The sequence below is a fragment of the Tachysurus fulvidraco genome, chromosome 2 (genome assembly GCF_022655615.1).
Source record: "Tachysurus fulvidraco isolate hzauxx_2018 chromosome 2, HZAU_PFXX_2.0, whole genome shotgun sequence".
Taxonomy (NCBI): domain Eukaryota; kingdom Metazoa; phylum Chordata; class Actinopteri; order Siluriformes; family Bagridae; genus Tachysurus; species Tachysurus fulvidraco.
The window spans coordinates 11,421,912-11,442,736 of record NC_062519.1 but is presented as its reverse complement, the minus strand read 5'-3'; the positions used below and the strand labels follow the sequence as shown (position 1 = coordinate 11,442,736).

The 20,825-nt window shown below is 39.4% G+C and overlaps 1 protein-coding gene across 9 annotated transcripts in view; it reads left to right on the top strand.

Annotated features, from left to right (window-relative positions):
- ipo9 (importin 9) overlaps positions 1-20,825 on the top strand; it is a 64,208-nt gene that overhangs the window by 20,701 nt on the left and 22,682 nt on the right. For 3 of the 9 annotated variants that reach the window (XM_027146227.2, XM_047805304.1, XM_047805303.1), the window contains 9 exons: positions 3,267-3,406; positions 3,522-3,684; positions 10,178-10,404; positions 10,504-10,652; positions 10,736-10,864; positions 15,109-15,384; positions 15,722-15,888; positions 15,983-16,116; positions 16,197-16,316. In XM_027146227.2, coding sequence (XP_027002028.1) covers positions 3,267-3,406; positions 3,522-3,684; positions 10,178-10,404; positions 10,504-10,652; positions 10,736-10,864; positions 15,109-15,384; positions 15,722-15,888; positions 15,983-16,116; positions 16,197-16,316 — 1,505 coding nt within the window. Of the gene's footprint in view, positions 1-3,266; positions 3,407-3,521; positions 3,685-10,177; positions 10,405-10,503; positions 10,653-10,735; positions 10,865-15,108; positions 15,385-15,721; positions 15,889-15,982; positions 16,121-16,196; positions 16,317-16,571; positions 17,465-17,586; positions 17,675-20,825 lie in introns of those variants that run through there. The other 6 variants (XR_007138911.1, XR_007138909.1, XR_007138910.1 and 3 more) reach the window with 5 other exon arrangements.

The following is a 20,825-nucleotide window of genomic DNA, read 5'->3' as shown; positions in this document are numbered from 1 at the left end:
ATTATAGCACAATGAAATTCTTTTTTTCACATATATGTCTGGCAAGAAGAGCCACTTAAACAGAGACAGTGCGGTGAATATGGGAATTAAGGTGTTAAGTACTGAACTGCACAGCATTGGACTGTTTTTAGCATATAGCAAAAAACATTCGGACCAAATTTAGGGCAGTACAGGAGGTTTCTGATGGTGTCCTCAGTACAATGGTTGAAATGGTCTTTTAGAGCACTTTAGAATAGCTGTGGTACGATTAATTTTTGTATTTATATAGCACTTTTAACAATGGACATTGTATCAAAGAGGAATTTGAGAGGAATTAGACTCAAAAAGGGAACCCATCTTCATTTGGGTGATACTAGAAAGTTTAAATATTAATTATTAGTAACGAGTCAGGGCTGCTGGATGATTTTTGGTAAGGCAGGCATGTTGGGGTGTTTTTGGGAAAAGAAATAATGGACTGTTGGAAGCATGTGGAATTTACAGACCGTTTCAGAGGCTGAATATATCTGTGGAAACTGGCACTGTTGTTCAGTGTAGTCGAAGCACTCGATCTGAGCTGCTATCTGGTCCTGCTGCCTTTCTGGTGTTCACTCTCCTGAAAGCCTTCCTCGTTTTATGCTCTGATGATGAACAAATGTTCTTCTTTGCCACTCTCTACATGCATGTTGCTTATAGCACTGTTGGCATTGCTAGTGAAGCATCTGCATTAAACACATTGTCATCAGAACTGTGACTGAGCATGTCCCGGTCTGCACCGGAGTGTCCAGTATGCCTCTTTTCCACCAGAAAGAACTGGGTGCTGGTTCAAAGCTAGCGCTAGTGCTGGTTCAAAGTTGGTTCCACTGGCGAACCTTCTAAGAACCGGTTTGCCTTTCCACCAGCTAGAGAGCCATCACAGCGCCGAGTGTGACGTCACTGTATACGTGTCACGTGTCCCAGCAACGTTAGCGCAGCAGCGGCAAGCACAACAACAATGGAGGATGTTGCTTTACTGTTAATGCTCATGGCTTTGCGAACCTACATTGGCATCCGAACACGGCGAATAAAACGTGTACGTGCAGCTCCATGTAATCTGTATAAACGGAGGGTGTAATCGCTAAAGTACATAACGTTATTTTATCGTTAACACAAAGAAATTTAGCCTTAGCATGTAGCCAGCTACTATCATGTGTGCTGATAATATATCATATCGCGGTAAAGTAAAAGTGTATTAAACATTAGTATACTTAAGGTACATTATCAAATGCGCTAACAGTAGCCCCGCCCCCAGTGCACAAACTTGATCTGAACCAGACATTCCAGTTTCAGCTGTTGTACATGGGCAAGCGGAAGATGCGACAGTTCTTTTTCCAAATACTGGATCAGGTTGTGCCATGGAACTCAACCACTCCACTTTCAGCAAAACTGAGCAACTTGCACGGGTGGTAAGGTGACCGCATCCAAACATCTCAGCTCACTAAAGAACCTTGTGGAAACCCAAAGATAGATGTGGTATGTATTTAGAGGTCACCATTTAAATCTATGAACTTCTAACGATCAGTTAAATGTGTCCTGACCGAAGAGAGGGCTGTCCCCATAACAATAACGACATTGTCTAGCCCATCAAGTAGCATGGGCAGTGGTGACTAAGTAACACCAGCAAGGAGACATAATCCTGATCACAGTCCAGTAACAGGTAAATTACCACTTTAGCCTATGCTGTCTCTGTGCTATGATGAGGAAACATACTGAAACATTTCATTAATGTTATTGCTATGTAGGTAAGAGCATAACTGCTGTGCTATGACATTTTGAAGATAAAGGGCAGCTGGCACGTGTTAAGGCCACTTTTTTAATCGCGGCTTTGATGACCACTAGTTTAAAAGGGAAGAATTTATTTTTTGAAGGGGATTGAGAGCTGCTGGCATTGTCTCCCAAAGGGGAGTGAAACAGTGCTGATCAGAGTCATTTTATCTACCTCATGATCGATCAAATCCTTTGGTTTTAAATTAGTAATTACAATTTTTTTTTTGCCTGATTTTCTCAATTTTTCTATTGAAATAATTCATGGAGTCATCGTTCTGCATATTGATGGTGTGCATTTTTCTGTAGTGGTTTTACTCCTGGGTAATTTTACGTTACGACCCAGTCTAGGGTTAAGCCACACAGAGAAGTGCTGGTATATTGTGAATAAGTATGTGTGGATATTACAACCAGTTTACTACAATACTCCAAGCACACGATTTCTTCCACCGTCCACCTTGTTTCCCTTTTTCTTTAATTAGGAGCACCAGGGATAATGTAATTGATGTGGAGGTGGAATCAAGGAAGGCCAGAAACTCTGGCAGGGAATCATATTTGCACACACACATGAATAAAGGACACCATAGAAAATGTCACCAGAATCACAGGTTGTAACATTTACTACAGTATTCAATACAAATTTTGGATTATTTTTGTTTTTTACATGGTTTAAAATAATGGGAGTTCCTAAACATTTTGAGACATCCAAAAATGGTCGTTTTGAATTCTTTCGACCCCATGCCTTAACCACCTTTTTTTTTTCTTCCCATTACACTTCCATTTTTTCCATTTCCACATCTTATCTTACCTATAATACATTTCTTACTTAAAACCAGAGGAATATTCCATGCACTGACTTACCAGTCCAGTCGGAAAAGTTAAGCTTACATTGCATTTTTTAACAGTAAGTGTAATAGAAATTAAATACACAGTAGCCATCACAAATTGCATGCTTTTGTACAATTCTAACAAAAGGCAAGTTTGTTTAGGGGAAGTAGATTAAGAGAGAAATCTGTTTGTGTTTATACCTGAACAACTCCAGTGCAGTGTATCAGAATGGTGAAAAAACTCTATGCCTATTACATTCCAAAATATAAGAAAACTGAAGCCTTCATAAAACAATTTCTCTTGCATTAAATTGTAAAATAAATGAATACAACAAAAGAGGAAATTTCTCCCATACCACCGTTTGTAAATCAAGCATCCCAATGCTGGGTGACATACCAATAATTTGGGAACCCCCTGCAGTGTTAAATGGGCTGCTTTTCCTAGTCAACTGCTTTAAAACTGCTTTATGGTCTACATAAGCACAGAATTATGTTAAATAATACATGGTGAAACCCTGTTTTGGTTTTAAAGCAGAATTAGCCACCTTAACAAGCATTTTGTGACACACCAGTTATTGCATTTATCATGGTAAATAGTCATTGCAGTTATTTTTAATAGGTGTAACTGCAAGTTTCCTATGTTTTTATTTTGTTGTGCAGGTGGAAAATCCATGAAGCCTGCATGCTGGCTTTGGGCTCGGTCAAAACCATCATCACAGAGAATTTTAAGAGTGGTCGAATACAGTTTGACATGCATGGCTTTCTTGCCAATGTGATACTTTCTGATCTCAATCTAGCAAGTAAATCGCAATCATTTTGCCTGTTTACAAATAGACTACATCCATATCCTTGCTGTTAAAGTTTCATTAACTCATAAAAATGTGTCTTGTTATTTGAAAATGTATCTTGCCTCAGCAGCCTCTCCATTTCTGCTGGGCCGGGCTCTATGGGCAGCCAGTCGCTTTACCTCTGCCATGTCCCCAGAGCTCATTCAGCAGTTCCTGCAGGCGACAGTAAGTGGCCTGCATGAGACCCAACCGCCATCAGTTCGCATCTCTGCTGTTCGTGCCATTTGGGGGTGAGTATTTATTTGTTTTTATATGTATTTATATACAGTGGGGCTTGAAAGTTTGGGCACCCCAGGTAAAAAATTGTATTAATTTGCATAAAGAAGCCTAGAAAAGATGGAAAAATCTCCAAAAGGCATCAAACATTCTTATAATTTTTCAAAAAAAAAGAGTCAGATTTTATTTCCATCATTTACACTTTCAAAATAACAGAAAACAAAAAAAAATGGCATCTGCAAAAGTTTGGGCACCCTGCAGACTTTTTAGCATGCACCGCCCCCTTTGGAAAGCTGAGACCTTACAGTGTCATGGATTGTTCTCAATCATCTTCTGGAAAGACCAGGTGATGTCAATCTCAAAGGTTTTAAATGCCCAGACTCATCTGACCTTGCCCCAACAATCAGCAGCATGGGTTCTTCTAAGCAGTTGTCTAGAAAACTGAAACTGAAAATAGTTGACGCCCTTCGTATTCTCTGTTTGGAATGTAATTAAGTAATGGCAGTCATCAGGAACATTGGAAGTTAAAGCAAGATCTGGAAGACCAAGAAAAATATCAGACAGAACAGCTCACAGAATTGTGAGAAAAGCAGGTCAAAACCCACGTTTGACTGCACGATCTCTCCAGAAAGATCTGGCAGACACTGGAGTTGTGGTTGTGGTAAAGAGATACTTGCACAAATATGGTCTTCATGGAAGAGTCATGAGAAGAAAAACTCTTCTACGTCCTCACCACAAAAATCAGCGTTTGAAGTTTGCAAATGAACATATAGACAAGCCTGATGCATTTTGGAAACAAGTTCTGTGGACCGATGAGTTTAAAATATAACTTTTTGCCTGGAATGAGCAAAGGTACGTTTGGAGAAGAGAGTGCACAGAATTTTATGAAAACACAAAGAGAAGGACCTTATTCTCCACCCTAAACCGCACTGGAAGCCAGTGAAGCGAGTGGAGGACAGGGGTGATGTGTGAGCGTTTAGAGGTGTTGGAGAGAAGACATGCTGCCGCGTTTTGTACCATTTGAAGCCGATTGAGAAGTGATTGATTAAGTCCAGTGTAGAGAGCATTAAAGTAGTCAATCCTTGAGCTGATGAAGGCATGTATAGCTTTTTCAAGGTCAGCTTGGGACAAAAATGATTTTACCTTGATGAGTAGTCTTAGCTGGTAAAAGCTCACCTTCACTACTGCACTGATCTGCTTATCAAAGTGCATACTCTTGTCAAAGATAACATCCAGGTTACGCACGGTAGGGGCAGAGATGTTAGAGGACCAAAACTAAGAGAACTGCTGGATGAATCTGGGCTAAACAGGATGTTCTCAGCCCGACTCTCAAGGCTGCGGTTCTCTCAGTTGGTTGTGCATATTTTTCTTCCACACTTTTTTCTTCCACTCAACTTTCTGTTAACATGCTTGGATACAGCACTCTGTGAACATCCAGCTTCTTTGGCAATAAATGTTTGTGGCTTACCCTCCTTGTGAAGGGTGTCAGTGATGTCTTCTGGACAACTGTTAGATCAGTCTTCCCCATGGTTGTGTAGCATAGTGAACCAAATTGCGAGACCATTTTGATGACTCGGGAAACATTTGTAGGTGTTTTGAGTTGATTAGCTGATTGGCATGTCACCATATTTTAATTTTTTGAGATGCTGAATTGGTGGGTTTTTAAGTGAGCCAAAATCATCACAATTAAAAGTACCAAAGACTTAAACTACTTCAGTCTGTGTGTTTTGTATTATATAATACACAAGTTTCGATTTTTGAATTACTGAGATAAATGAACTTTTCCACGACATTGTAATTTGCATGAAAGTTTGTGTTTGTAAAAAAATACATACATGTGAAAAAATTAGGACACCCCATTAAATATTGAGTTCATTATGATGACATGTAAACATGTCAATTTCTGATTTTGTTTAGATAATAATTACATGTAATTACATGTAAACAAAAAAATTGAGCATTTTACCTTGATTTCTTCTTTTGAATTCAAAAGAAATTAGTATTTCAACTGAAGGAAAAGTTAGGACACACAGTTCCCCCCACTCCTCAATGCAGAATTCTCTCAGATGTGATGTTTGAGGGGTTTCTTGCATACACAGTCCATTATAAATTACCTCACAGTATCTGAATTGAATTTATTAATATGGGCTTTGACTTAGCCATTACAGTATTCTCCATTTATTTATTTATTTATTTTTATTTATTTTTTTTTTACTGTTTAGCCAGTCCTTGGTGGATTTACTGCCGTGTTGCAAGGTCCAGTTCCACTTCGGCTTAACTTTTTTAACCGATGGCTTGTACGGTCCTCAAGCAGCTTCTAATACAATGTAGAATTCATAGTGGATTTTATGATGGTGAGCTGGCCAGGTCCTGCTACAGCAAAATGTCCCCAATCCATAACACTTTCTCCTCCATGTTTCACAGTTGGTATGAGGCTCTTTTTCTGAAATGCTGTGTGTTGGTAGTTTTGATCTACATGAAAAAAAACCCCAAAAAACTCAGAGGTAGTGGTAAAAGCAACAAAATCATTTTATTTTGCTGCAGAAATAGGCATTTTCCATGCAGTGTAGAGTGCCAAGTCTATACAGTGAAGAGCAAAGTCGAGTGTTTCAGCCCTCATTTTTGTACCCTAGTGCCCCTTTTCCACCAGAAGTGCTTGTGCTGGTTCAAAGCCTTCTTAAGAACTGGTTTGCCTTTCCATGGTCTAGAGTGCCATCAGAGTTTCAAGTCTTACGTCACTGTATACGTGTCATCTTTCCCAGCAACGTTAGCGCCGCAGCAGCAAACACAACATCAACAATGGCGGATGTTGCTTTACTGTTAATGCTCATGCTCATGACTTTGGCATCCAAACGTGGCGAATCCAACGTGTACGTGCAGCTCGATGTAATTTGTATAAACAGAGGTTGCAATTGAGAATAATGGCAAGTAAATAGCATTATTTTAACACAGGAAAAAAAGGTAGCCTTAGCATATAGCTACCTACTATCATGTGTGCTGATAATTGATCATATTGCGGTAAAGTAAAAGTGGATTAAACATGGGTATACTTAAAGTACATTATCAAAGGCACTAACAGTATCCCAGCCCCGCCCCCAGGCCCTGACGCAAGCAGTTCTTGAGTCTAGACCAGCAAAGTTTTGGTGCTACATAAGAACCACTTTTCCTGGTTCAGAGCCGGTGCTTTGGGTGTCGAAAAAGAATTTTAAATTAGGCTCTGGCTCCGAATCAGCACTCAAACTGCCTTGATGGAAAAGGGGCATAGGTGTGTACTTGTGTGGCTTGGTATGTTTGTGTGTGTTTGTGACCTCCCAGTCACCTCAGCAAGGTCAGATCTTATCAAGCACATGCACACACACACTCCCCTAAAGTTCCCATCCTTTTAGCACATGGAATGTTTATGGCAGGAACATGATCCTCCTGTTCTCTCTCCCTAGTCTAACACACAGAATTTTCTATGAATGCACATATAAGCACTCATGATATGTAAAATTTCCACTACAGTTGCAGGGTTTCTTGCACAAAATTTGTTAGTTAAGGCGTTAGGGTTCGGCGAGTGGGCGGGGCTAGCGGCAGGGGGGCACTTCTTTGTGAGATAGACTACAGACTCTGTACTACATTTAACAATTATTTATTTAACACTAAATATAAAATTTAAATAACATAATAATAAATAAGAGTGCAAAACAACATTCAAAATTTTGCAGACATGCGTTTTATCAACTGGCTAGTTATCCTCTAGACAGTGACAGACCACGTCTTTCTCTCATTTCGGCTGTATGGCACGTGTGCGCGCTCGCGGTGTGAAGCCCGTCTGCGCTATTCTTCGATATGCACTTGACGGCCGTTTGTGCAGAAAATAAATTTTTTTGGACGACCTAGTTAAGGCGGTAGGGCTTCTGAGCTTAGGCGGGCCGCCTTAACTGAAAAACGCTGTGGGGAAACCCGCAGCTGTTTTTGGTTTACTTTATACATACCCTCCGTTATGGTGTCCAAATAATTTAAACTTTGACTCACCTGTCCAAATTATTCTAGATGTCTTGCCCTTTGCTGTCTAAGAAAAACATGAGGGAAGGAATGACGTCTTCCAAATAATACAGAGACCAAAGTTTCCTCCTTGCTTACAGTGCCTTGCGAAAGTATTCGGCCCCCTTGAACTTTGCGACCTTTTGCCACATTTCAGGCTTCAAACATAATGATATGAAACTGTAATTTTTTGTGAAGAATCAACAACAAGTGGGACACAATCATGAAGTGGAACGAAATTTGTTGGATATTTCAAACTTTTTTAACAAATCAAAAACTGAAAAATTGGGCGTGCAAAATTATTCGGCCCCCTTAAGTTAATACTTTGTAGCGCCAGCTTTTGCTGCGATTACAGCTGTAAGTCGCTTGGGGTATGTCTATCAGTTTTGCACATCGAGAGACTGAAATTTTTGCCAATTCCTCCTTGCAGAACAGCTCGAGCTCAGTGAGGTTGTATGGAGAGCGTTTGTGAACAGCAGTTTTCAGATCTTTCCACAGATTCTCAATTGAGTTTAGGTCTGGACTTTGACTTGGCCATTCTAACACCTGGATATGTTTATTTTTGAACCATTCCATTGTAGATTTTGCTTTATATTTTGGATCATTGTCTTGTTGGAAGACAAATCTCTGTCCTAATCTCAGGTCTTTTGCAGACTCCATCAGGTTTTCTTCCAGAATGGTCCTATATTTGGCTCCATCCATCTTCCCATCAATTTTAACCATCTTCCCTGTCCCTGCTGAAGAAAAGCAGGCCCAAACCATGATGCTGCCACCACCATGTTTGACAGTGGGGATTGTGTGTTCAGGGTGATGAGCTGTGTTGCTTTTATGCCAAACATAACGTTTTGCATTGTTGCCAAAAAAGTTCAATTTTGGTTACATCTGACCAGAGCACCTTCTTCCACATGTTTGGTGTGTCTCCCAGGTGGCTTGTGGCAAACTTTAAACGAAATGGCTTTCTTCAGAGTGATCATGGGTCTCTTGGCTGCATCTCTGATCAGTCTTCTCCTTGTATGAGCTGAAAGTTTAGAGGGACGGCCAGGTCTTGGTAGATTTGCAGTGGTCTGATGCTCCTTCCATTTCAATATTATCCCTTGCACAGTGCTCCTTGGGATGTTTAAAGCTTGGGAAATCTTTTTGTATCCAAATCCGGCTTTAAACCTCTCCACAACAGTATCTCGGACCTGCCTGGTGTGTTCCTTGTTCTTCATGATGCTCTCTGCGCATTAAACGGACCTCTGAGACTATCACAGTGCAGGTGCATTTATACGGAGACTTGATTACACACAGGTGGATTCTATTTATCATCATTAGTCATTTAGGTCAACATTGGATCATTCAGAGATCCTCACTCAACTTCTGGAGAGATTTTGCTGCACTGAAAGTAAAGGGGCCCAATAATTTTGCATGCCCAATTTTTCAGTTTTTGATTTGTTAAAGTTAGAAATATCCTATAAATTTCATTCCACTTCATGATTGTGTCCCACTTGTTGTTGATTATTCACAAAAAATTACAGTTTTGTATCTTTATTTTTGAAGCCTGAAATGTGGCAAAAGGTCGCAAAGTTCAAGGGGGCCGAATACTTTCGCAAGGCACTGTATCTCCATGATAATTGTTATATTTTCTGGTTTTGGAGGCTTGTTTAAGTATCTTGTGGTCTGCTCTTATTGTAAAATTGCTTGGATTAACTGACCTGGCCATTTTTGGCAGTTTTTTTTTTTTTTTTAAATGTTCTCCACTTGTAAATGGTTTTACGGACAGTAGAATGGCTGATAAATTCTTTTGAGATTTTATCATACCAGATTCAGAAGCATCAACCATTTTCTTTTTGAGATCTCTTTGGATCTCTTCATAGGATACCTCTCAATTCAACAATTGAGAGTAAACCTAACTAAATGCTTGAGGTTTATATAAGGCAAGCCTTCTTAAAAATGCTCTGTAACAATGTTATAATAATTTGCACCTGATGTGATACACCTTTAGGTAATTTTATCTATTTTACATGCAAATAAATGTTTAAACATTTAAAAAATGGCTGATATATTACTTGAATATTTTAGTACTGTTAAAAAATCTAATTCCCATATGTTTAAATATTTAAAAATTAATAATAAATAAATACATAAATAAATAAGGCTTCCACGGAGTGTCCTAATTTTTTCACATGATTGTATGAGTGTGTGTGTGTGTATACATATTATATACATGTGCATATATATATATATATATATAATATATATATATATATATATATATATATATATATATATATATATATATATATATAATATATATATTTTACACGTATATACACACGCACGTATATGTATATATATGTGTGCGTGTGTGTGTATGCATACATACATACACACACGTACATATACATACATATATAGATGGGATAGATACTATAGATAGATAGTCTACCAATAGTCAATAATGTATAGACGGATATTTTTTTTTCCCCCCCTCTACTACAGGTATTGTGACCAGCTGAAATTGTCAGACAGCACGCATGTTTTGCAGCCATACCTGCCTAGTATTTTGGAAGGTCTAGTGCAACTGGCTACTCAGTTCAGTTCAGAGGTCCTTACATTGGTCATGGAAACACTTTGTATTGTATGCACCGTGGACCCAGATTTTACCACTAGTGCTGAGAGCAAGATCTGCCCTCTCACTATTGCCATCTTTCTCAAATACAGCAATGGTACATCTTTTTTTCTTCATTTCCTTTGTTTTTCCACAAGCACTTGTCTGTATGGAATATATATTACAATGAGCATTTTTTTTGTCATTATTGTGTTAGATCCTGTCGTGGCATCCTTGGCTCAGGATATTTTTAAGGAGCTGGCTCAGATCGAACTCTGCCAGGGTCCTATGCAACTGCGCCTCATCCCCACACTTGTCAGCATCATGCAGGCACCACCTGATAAGATTCCCTCAGGCCTTTGTGCTGTATGGAACCTTTTTTCCTATTGTTTATTTTGCTTAATTTTCACAATGTTGTTAAATTTAATCACTTATTACTGCTTGAACAGACAGCAATTGATATCCTCACCACAGTCGTTCGGAACACTAAGCCACCTCTGTCTGAGATGCTTGTGTGCCAGGCTTTTCCTGCTGTGGCCCAGTGTACCCTTAGTGCTGATGACAATGCAACAATGCAGGTAACCAGCTGTATTAACAAGACATTCTTGAAAGGATATCCAATATATTTGATAGACGTAATAATAATTCATTATATGAATTACAATATTATCAAATGGCTCCACCAGCCTGTATCCTTACAAATGTGATATTACATTTGGACTGAAAAAAACTATACCTATTCCGTTCTATATTTATGAAGGATGTCCTTTCTTTTTCCCCATAACAACATTTAACATAGGTTTTATTTGGGTTTACACAGCATATCCAATAGTAGACAGAATATAAACAAAGAAAATGTATTGTTGAACCCATGACCAATATTAGGGAATATATTAATTGCCTTCATAGCCCATATTATACATTCACTGATGTACTTAATTAGGAACACCTATTTATCTGTGCATCTTTTTCAATCAGCCAATTGTTTGTCAGCAACACAATGTATGATGCATACAATTTAAGAGCTTTAAGTGTGATCTTGGTGACTTTGGCTATGGCATAGTTGACACACAACAGTTTCTACACAAACGTGCAAAAATCGGGCTGGCAGTCTTAAACAGGAAGCGCGTTTACTTTAAATCTGGGAAGTGCTCTGAAAGATGGTCACCCCTACCCCATTAAAGTTGGTGCTGTCTCTGACATGGCACAACAAATGGCACTAAGTGCTCAGCAGCATGGTATTTGTATTATAGTCCCACTATAAGGATAGCTACCTTAATTGTTTGTAGATAACATTTCTTTTCGTATGTGTATTTATCCAATTAAATAGCTAGATGATTAGGCTGAAGCTGCCTTTTTATTCACAAGCTGCTACTTTTTATTTTTGTCAGAATTTTTGGGACATTTTGGGAATGAGAAGACAATACTGTAGGAAACTATATGCGACTTTAGTGTGTTTCATGGTGCTGTATGAAGGTGAGAGATCGTAAGTCCTGGATCTTTTAAGGAAAATCTGGATAAGAAGCTCTTTAGCTAACATTATTTGCTTAAACTGATAGTCAACTGGATGGAGTGAAAATGTCACGATAAAGAAATATGCTCAAATGCATCTAAACAAATTGAGTAGCTACTCATTATTTTTGTCAATTTTTTTAATACAACTGCAATTCATTTTCCCTAGTTCTGAGATATCTGCCCTTTTTGGCCACTCCGTGTACAAGATTTATGGTGAATGCTATCTGTTAAGACCACAGTCAAAAATAATGCCAATTCAGAAGCAAAACACGTTTGCAGAAGGGTGATGCAAGAATAAACATGATTAAATAGAGAACAATTGGATCATAATAAGTGTGAATCAGAAATATTTTTTTTATTCTATTTTAAAAATGACCATAGATATACAAATGTGCAAGATTATTATTATTATTTGATATTATTGGACAGATGCTATGAATCAGTCCTCAGAAGAGAGGTGCAGTAGGCCCCAGCTATTAGGCAAGGGATAACTGTTTACACTTTAGAACAATTCAGTAGAATAAGCCATTATAACATAAAGTTTGGTTTGTGTCAACTGTGAGAGACAGAATCTAAAAAACATCCAGAAAATCACATTGTATGATTTTTAAATAATTAATTTCCATTTTATTGCATGAAATAAATACAGTATTTTCCGCACTATAAGGCGCACCTAAAAGCCTTAAATTTTCTCAAAAATCGGCCGTGCGCCTAATAATCCGGTGCGCCTTATGTGTCCACTGAGTTCCAAAAATCTGTAAAAATGTTGTTACTTTGGTAAGCGCTCCGCTTGATTGACTGTCGGACCGTTTCCCGCTGACACAGGGATGTAATACATACACTACGTACACTGGCAGCGATAAACCAATCAGAGAACATTACACAATACGTACAGTACTTGCGCTTACCTCCGCCACGCCTCCGGTAGGTATACTACCGGTATGTTGCAAAACATTTGTTTCTTCCCAACCATTTTGCGCTCCACGCTCCAGTCCAGTAGGTGGCGGTAAATGCACTTTAAGTTGGTTTGCCATCCACCAATAAAAATCAGATGCTTACGAGGCACAGTTCAAACTACAGACTATCAGTTACACGGTTGTAAATGGGAATAGAGCAGCTGAAAGAATTCAACATCAAGAAAATGTACTGCGCCAAGTTAAGAAAACACAGTAGATGAGGACTTTGATGGATTTGTGGGAGAAGATTGTTTAAAAAATAATGTGTGTGTATTGTTAAACAGTAGAATAAAGTTCAACTAAACTCGCTGTTTTGCTTCTGTTACCTTTTTTGTAGACCGTATGTTTTAGCATGCGCCTTATAATACGGTGCGCTTATAATACAGTGCGCCTTATGTATGGGTTAAGTACAGAAATAGACCCGTAATTGAGACTGTGCCTTATAATCCGGTGCGCCTTATAGTGCGGAAAATACTGTATTTGATGCAATAGAAAAATAGAAGTTAATATTTGGTACAGAAACCTTTGTTTACAATTACAGAGATCAGACATTTCCTGTAGTTCCTGAACAGGTTTCACACACTGCAGCAGGGATTGTTTTCCCACTCCTCCATACAAGTCTTCTCCAGATCTTTCAGGTTTTGGGGCTGTCGCTGGGCAACACAGAGTTTCAGCTCCCTCCATAGATTTTCTATTTGGTTCAGGTCTGGAGACTGGTTAGGCCACTCCAACCTTGAAATGCTTCTTACGGCACCACTCCTTAGTTGCTCTGGTTGTGTGTTTGGGGTCATTTTCATGCCGGAAGACCCAGCCACAACCCATCTTCAATGCAGTTCAATGAAGGAGGTTGTTGCACAAAATCTCATGATACATACTCCATACTCCCCTCAATACGGTGCAGTCGTCCTGTCCCCATTCCAGAAAAGCACTCCCAAAGCATAATGTTTCCACCCCCATGTTTCACAGTTGGGTTAAAGTTCTATTTTGGTCTCATCTGACCACATGACCTTCTTCCATGCCTTCTCTTGATCATCCAGATGGTCTTTGGCAAACTTCAGACGGACCTGGACATGTGCTGGCTTGAGCAAAGGAACATTGCGCACGCTACAGGATTTTAATCCATGATGGTGTAGTGTGTTACTAATGGTAACCATTGAGACTGTGGTCCCAGCTCTCTTCAGGCTATTGATCAGGTCCTCCCTGTAAACATCAGAATGGGGGAAAATGTGATTGCACCGAATTTGTGGTTGTCAGTGCTTTATGCTACACACATGGGCATATTTTTGGTACTCTTCCATTAAAGAAAGAAAAACCTACAATGGTCACTGAAATAATTTGAAACTCACTCATTTTCTACCACTTATCCGAACTTCTCGGGTGTCATCGGGCATCGAGGCAGGATACACCCTGGACGGAGTGCCAACCCATCACAGGGCACACACGCTACGGACAATTTTCCAGAGATGCCAATCAGCCAAAATGCATGTCTTTGGACCGGGGGAAAGAAACCGGAGGAACCCCCCGCGGCATGGAAGAACATGCAAACTCCGCCCCCGGAGGTGTGAGGCGAACGTGCTAACCACTAAGCCATTTAATAATGAAAATCAGACATTGCTTTTGAATTGTGGTTCAACAGAAAAAAAAAACAATGAAACTGGCCAAAAATATGGTACCTTTTAACTTAATATTTTGTTGCACAACATTTTGAGGCAATCACTTCAATTTCTATAACTCTCAATGAGAGCTCACGCTGTCTCAAGTTTGAAGAGTGACTTCTCCAGACGGCATGTTTCAAAGGTTTTAGATCAGGGCTCATAGAAGGCCACATCAGAATAGTCAAATACTTTGTTTTTGGCCATTCTTGGGTGTTTTTAGCTGTGTTTCGGGTGATTATTCTGTTAGAGGACCCATGACCTGTGACTGGGAGAAGGCTTTCTGACACTGGGCAGCATATTTCACTCCAGAATGCCTGAATATTCTTGAGATTTCATTGTAGCCTGCACAGATTCAAGACACCCTGATCCAGATGCAGTGTTTTTTTGATGGGATGATGTGATGTGATGTGACATACGGCTAAGTATGTTGACCCATGCTCAGAATTTGTTCTCTGCATTTAACCCATCCAAAGTGCACACACACAGTAGTGAACACACACCCGGAGCATTTTCTTTGCTTTTATTGTCATTATTAATCATGGTAAACATTCATATTGCTCTTCTTTTGTGATGTCTTTTAATTACACTTTTTACACTTGTATCATGTAGTACATTTTTTTATGAAAGGTCTGAAACTATGAGCAAAGTTTTATATTATCCAAAGCCTACTTTTGACATTGCCATTTACTCTTCTAGAATGGTGGGGAGTGTTTGCGGGCTTATGTCTCAGTGGCTTTGGAGCAGGTGGGCCAGTGGCAGGATGAGCAGGGACACAGTGGCTTGTGGTACGTCATGCAGGTAGTCAGTCAGCTCCTGGATCCACGAATGTCTGAGTTCACTGCCACCTTTGTTGGTCGCTTGGTTTCTACCTTGATTGCTTGTGCTGGTACACAGCTGGGGGACCAACTGGACCAAATGTTGCGTGCCATACTTAGTAAAATGCAGCAAGCTGAGACTCTCAGCGTCATGCAGGTAAGTTCAAATAAAATTGTTAAAAAATTAAAGACAAAACTGCATTAGGACTGGAATAATAATTTTTACAAGTTGTTTAATTAGGAACAAAACAACCTATATAATAAATATATCTATATAAATGGATTTGTCATTTAGAACTGATGGGGTACTTAATCAATACATGTAGGACAGTTTGACAGCTCACTACAAAAATCACTAACCAACATTTGACTAAAAGAAAATATTCAAACCTTTTTACTTCGCAGATAAAAGCCTTATTTATTTATTTTATTTATTTATTTTTAATGATAAACTCAACACTCTGTTGGTCTGATTCATCATCTTCTGTCTGTAGTCTCTGATCATGGTGTTTGCCCACCTGGTCCATTCACAACTAGAACCTCTGTTGGAGTTTCTTTCCAGTCTGCCAGGGCCAACAGGAAAGCCAGCTCTAGAGTTTGTCATGATTGAATGGATGAGCCGCCAGCATCTTTTCTATGGGCAGTATGAAGGCAAAGTCAGGTTTGGGTTTGCTATTTTCCCGATCATCTGTTTATCATATGCATAAATTGGAAAGTTAATCAATGCTCTGAAACCATATTTTCTCTACTTGTAGTGCTATAGCTTTGTGCAAACTCCTTCAGCATGGCATTAACTCCAATGACAAGTGCCTGCAAGATATAGTAGTCAAAGGGGAGGAAATCTTTAATCCTGATGAAGCCATTCGCACACGATCTAAATCTGCAAAAAGTAAGTACAGACATTACTGTTAAAAAATGTGGTTTTAATATGAATTTGAAATTCTGAATACCCTGCACATCACATTTCAGACCCAGAGCGGTGGACTAACATTCCCTTGCTAGTGAAGATTTTTAAACTTATTGTCAACGAGCTCTCCTCTGTCGTGGAGGCAAACACACATCGAGCAAACCCCGTAGACTGGAGTCAAGGTATTTTTTTCTTACTTTTTCAAAATCTGAATCAAACTTTATTTTTACTATACTCTAGTAAAATGAAACTATGTATGGCTACATTCCTAGACAGAATAAACATATAAAATAGGTATATAAACATAGAATAAGAATATAAAAATGTTATGAAAAATTAAATTAAGAATATTAAGAAGTAATGATAAGTAATGTGCAATTGTGTCCTTGTGCATTTGTACATTCCCACACTGTAGCCTTGCATGTGTGTGTTCACAGTTCTGGGGATTATGATGGAGGGGGACAGGAGGGTATTTGTCTACCTGAGCAGAGATGGGGGTGGAGAGGGCAGGAATAAGTGGCATAATGGAGACCACAGCTCTAGGAAAGAAACTGTCTTCACCTTTGGAGTTGGGCCTTATTGCCCTGTAACCTTTTCCACATAGAAGCTTTTCAATCAGTGAATTGGCTGGATGAGTCTTATCCTTGCTAAAGCTGCTGGCCTTCTTCCTCAGTCTGTTGGCCTATATCTAGTCTAGCTTTGGTAGTTCTAGCCCAATGATACACTGGGTAGATTTTACCTGCTGCTGGTCCCTGCACTTCATAACTGTGCAGCTGGCAAACCATACAGTAAGAGAGTTAGTGAGGATCCTATCAGTTCCTGTGGGAGCTGTGCCTTCTTCAACTTCCTGAGGAAGAAGGGTCTCGTTGTTGTTGTTTTTTTTCTGTGCTTTGTAGCCTAAGCCCGTGTGCAGTTTGTTGCCCAGCTTACATGGGGTGACTGTATTTAAGACAGTCCTGATATCCAAAAAGAGCATCCCCACATAGCTGTTGGGCTTCTCCAGGCATATCAAGGCTGTGTAGAGTGGTTCACTCTGTATGCAAACTGATGTTTGTCCATGACTGCCGGGATGACTGTTTTGATATTCCCAGGCACCAGCTTCAAAACCCTTCATGGCGATAGGTGCCATTGTAAGGAAGTAATTTAGACACTTTACAGATAACTTTTTAGGCACTGGAGTGATGGTATTTAAGGCATGTGGGAATAGTAGCACATTTCATTGAGAGGTTAAAAATGCTGGTGAACACTCTTGCAAGCTGCTTTGCACATGTCTTTACAACCCGAAGTTGGGATGTTTATTTTTAATTTGAATAAAATGAAAATGAAAAGACTTTCAAATCACATGAGCCAAACTTTTATTCCCAACAGAACATATAACACAAATGTTTACACTTTACAGTTTTATACTTTTATCCACTAAATCAGCTAATTTCAAATTTGTGCCTGTTATAGGTCTCAAAACATTGGTAAGGGGGCGATAAATAGATGAATAAGCAAGACATTTTGAAAAGGTTCATCTGGGACAACATCTAGTTAACAGGTCTGTAACATTATTAGCTATAAAAGGAATGTCTTAGAGAGGAAGGGTCTTTTAGAAGTAAAGATGGGCAATGGCTCTCCATTCTGTGAAAGAGTACATAAAAAGATGGTATAATATAATATAATGTTCCTCAATGTCAGATTGCAAATGCTTTGCAAATCTTATCATCTACAGTGCATAATATAAAAAGATTCATAGAAACTGGAAAAATCTCTGTCCGTAAGGGACAAGCCTGAAGACCTTTATTGGTCTTTATTGGTCTTAGGGCCCTCAGGCGACACTGAATAGGCGACATCACTCATCAGAATAATCGTGTCAATGACCTTACTAAATTGTCCCAGGAATACTTCCAGAAACTTTGTATACACAATCCGCCATGCCATCTGCAGATGACAACTAAAGCTTTGTCATGCTAAAAGGTAGCCATATGTGAACATGGTCCAGAAGTGCCTTTGTCTCCTGTGGCCCAAGGCTCATTTAAAATGGACTGTTTCAAAGTGGAAAAGTGTTCTATGGTCAGATGAGTAAAATTGTAAAGTTCTTGTTGGAAATCACAGATGCCATGTGCTAAAGAGGAGGGACTTTTCAGTGTGTTATCAGTGTTCAGTTCAAAAGCCAGCATCATTGGTGGTACAGGGGTGCAAATCTGCATACAGTATGGGCAGCTTGCATGTTTTGGAAGGCACTATGAATGCTGAAAGGTATATAAAGGTTTTAGATCAACATATGCTCCCCTCCAGATGACGTTTTATTCATGGAAGGCTTTGTGTATTTCAGCAGAACAATGTGAAACTGTTTCTCTGTTGTAATCTAACCCTGTTCTGAATGCATTTTTGGTCCACTCCCTTTATTTTTTTATTTTATTATGTATACATACATACATACACACACACACACACACACACACACTGGAGATCAAAATTAGAGAACAATTTATAAACAATTGAACAATTCTGAAATAATGTCATCTTCACTGCTCAACAGTTGGAGTTTTTGTCCTGTTTATACCATGCTACCAGAACACCTTTTCCACAAAATAACTAAGGCATTTCAACAAAAACCATTATTTTGCAGAAAACACACTGATCAAAATAGAGAACAGCAATGACTGTAGCATGGAAAAAGATTACAACAAAATTTTCTGAAGGTTACAACAGTCAGCAATTAGTAGGAAGTGTACAGGCCACTGCTCTGAATGACTTCAGCACATTTGCAGCCAGAGGATTTTCTGCTCTGGTGTGATTTTGGTCCACTCTTCTTCCAGTCTCCTCCACAGTTCGGTGACTGTAGTGGGTTTCTTGGCGATAACTTTGTCACCAAGGATTTTCCAGAGGTTCTCTATTGGGTTGAGATCAGGACTCTGGGCAGGCCCTGTATCAATGTTTTCAGTTTCAAGGAACTGCTTTACCTGTTTTGCTGTGTGACATGGAGCGTTGTCCTGCATGAACACTGCGGGCTGATTGGGTGATGAACGCAGGGAAGGAACCATATGTTATTGAAAAAGGTTCTGATAAACATTTGCATTCACTCTGCCATGTAGCTATATAAGAGGCCCAACTCCTGCTGCAGAAAACATGCCCCAAACCATGACACATCCTCCTCCACTTTTCACTGACTTCTTTACACACTTTGGGTTCAGTCTTTCTCCAGTTTTTCACCGAACATAATGTTTACCATCGGACCCAAATAAATGAAACTTGCTTTCATCACTGAAGTGAACTTCGGACCAGTTCTCCTCTGTCCACACAACATGCAAAGCTTAGTCTAGACTTTTGATTCTTTCTGCTAATGAGAGGTTTGGTCACTGCAGAGTGGGCTTTCAGTCCAAATGCTCTTAAACGTCGAGACACTGTATGACGAGACAGATCCTTACCCTGTTCGGCACTGAACTGGTGAGCAATTCCAGCTGCAGTGTGGAAACGATTGCCCACTGAGATCCGCCACAGTATCCTGTCCTCTCTTGTATTTGTCTTCCTTGGACGACCAGCCTTCTTGGGGGACTTGAATGAGTTTGAGATGTCGTAAAGATTCAATATTCTTTGGAACGACCAACTTGTCTTGCTATGGCTGATAGGGTCATCCTTTTGGCCTTCATCTGGACAACCTGCTGCCAGAGGCTTTCAGTCACTTTAGAACGGCCCACCATTTTGCAGAGTCAGTGAAACTGGAAGTTAGGCTGCCAGTTAAATAGGGGTTGACAGATAATCAAGGAAATTAGCACCAGGTGCCAGATTAACACCAATAACTGGAAGGTATCTGAAGGTGTTCTCTGATTTTGATCAGTGTGTTTTCTGCAAAATAAAGTTTTTTTTTGAAATGCCTTAGTTATTTTGTGAAAAAGGTGTTCTGGTAGCAATGTGAAGATGACATTATTTCAGAATTGTTCAGTTGTCTATAAATTGTTCTCTAATTTTGATCTCCTGTGTGTGTGTGTGTGTGTGTGTATGTGTGTATATATATATGTATGTATATGTATATTACAATTACAATTTATTTATTAGGGCTGGGCGATAAAATGATAACGATATGTATCGCGATAGACACATGATCGATAGCGATATAAAATGTGCTCGATAAGATGTTCGATATTTTTTATTCTTTGTCGGAAGAAAACAGAAGTTGCGAAGCAAGTTTGTTTGCATTAACGAAGGCGCTCACTCTCTGGTAACCTAGTAACTCGATTACAGAAATTGTCCGAGGCAAATTCTTCTGCCTCGAAGCCTCTTTTAAGTCAATTTAAAGCTCACGTCACGTTATTGTGCAATTATTTTGTGTGTGCGCGCACGCGCGTGTGTGTGTGTGACAACGCACTTATGTAAAAGCGGAAGGAGACGCGAGGAGTTAGCAGTCTTTTGATTTGAGTGCGCGTGCGGTCTGCAAAATGGAAGGGCGTGATAACAATGTCAATGAGCAAAGAGAAGAAACAAACAGGAGAAAGTGACAGAAAATGTCCAAGTTTTGGGACACTATTAGAGCGCCTGCTTTCAGCAGCAGGAAAAAGCTCAGGGCAGGGCAAGCCTCAATTCTGAGCATGTTAATACCTTTTTTCGTTGCAATCACATGCTCCTTTAAAGACTTTTAAAGCACACATGTTGAGAGAGAGCGAGAGAGAGAGAGACTTTTATATTCTGATTAAAATTATATATGTGTT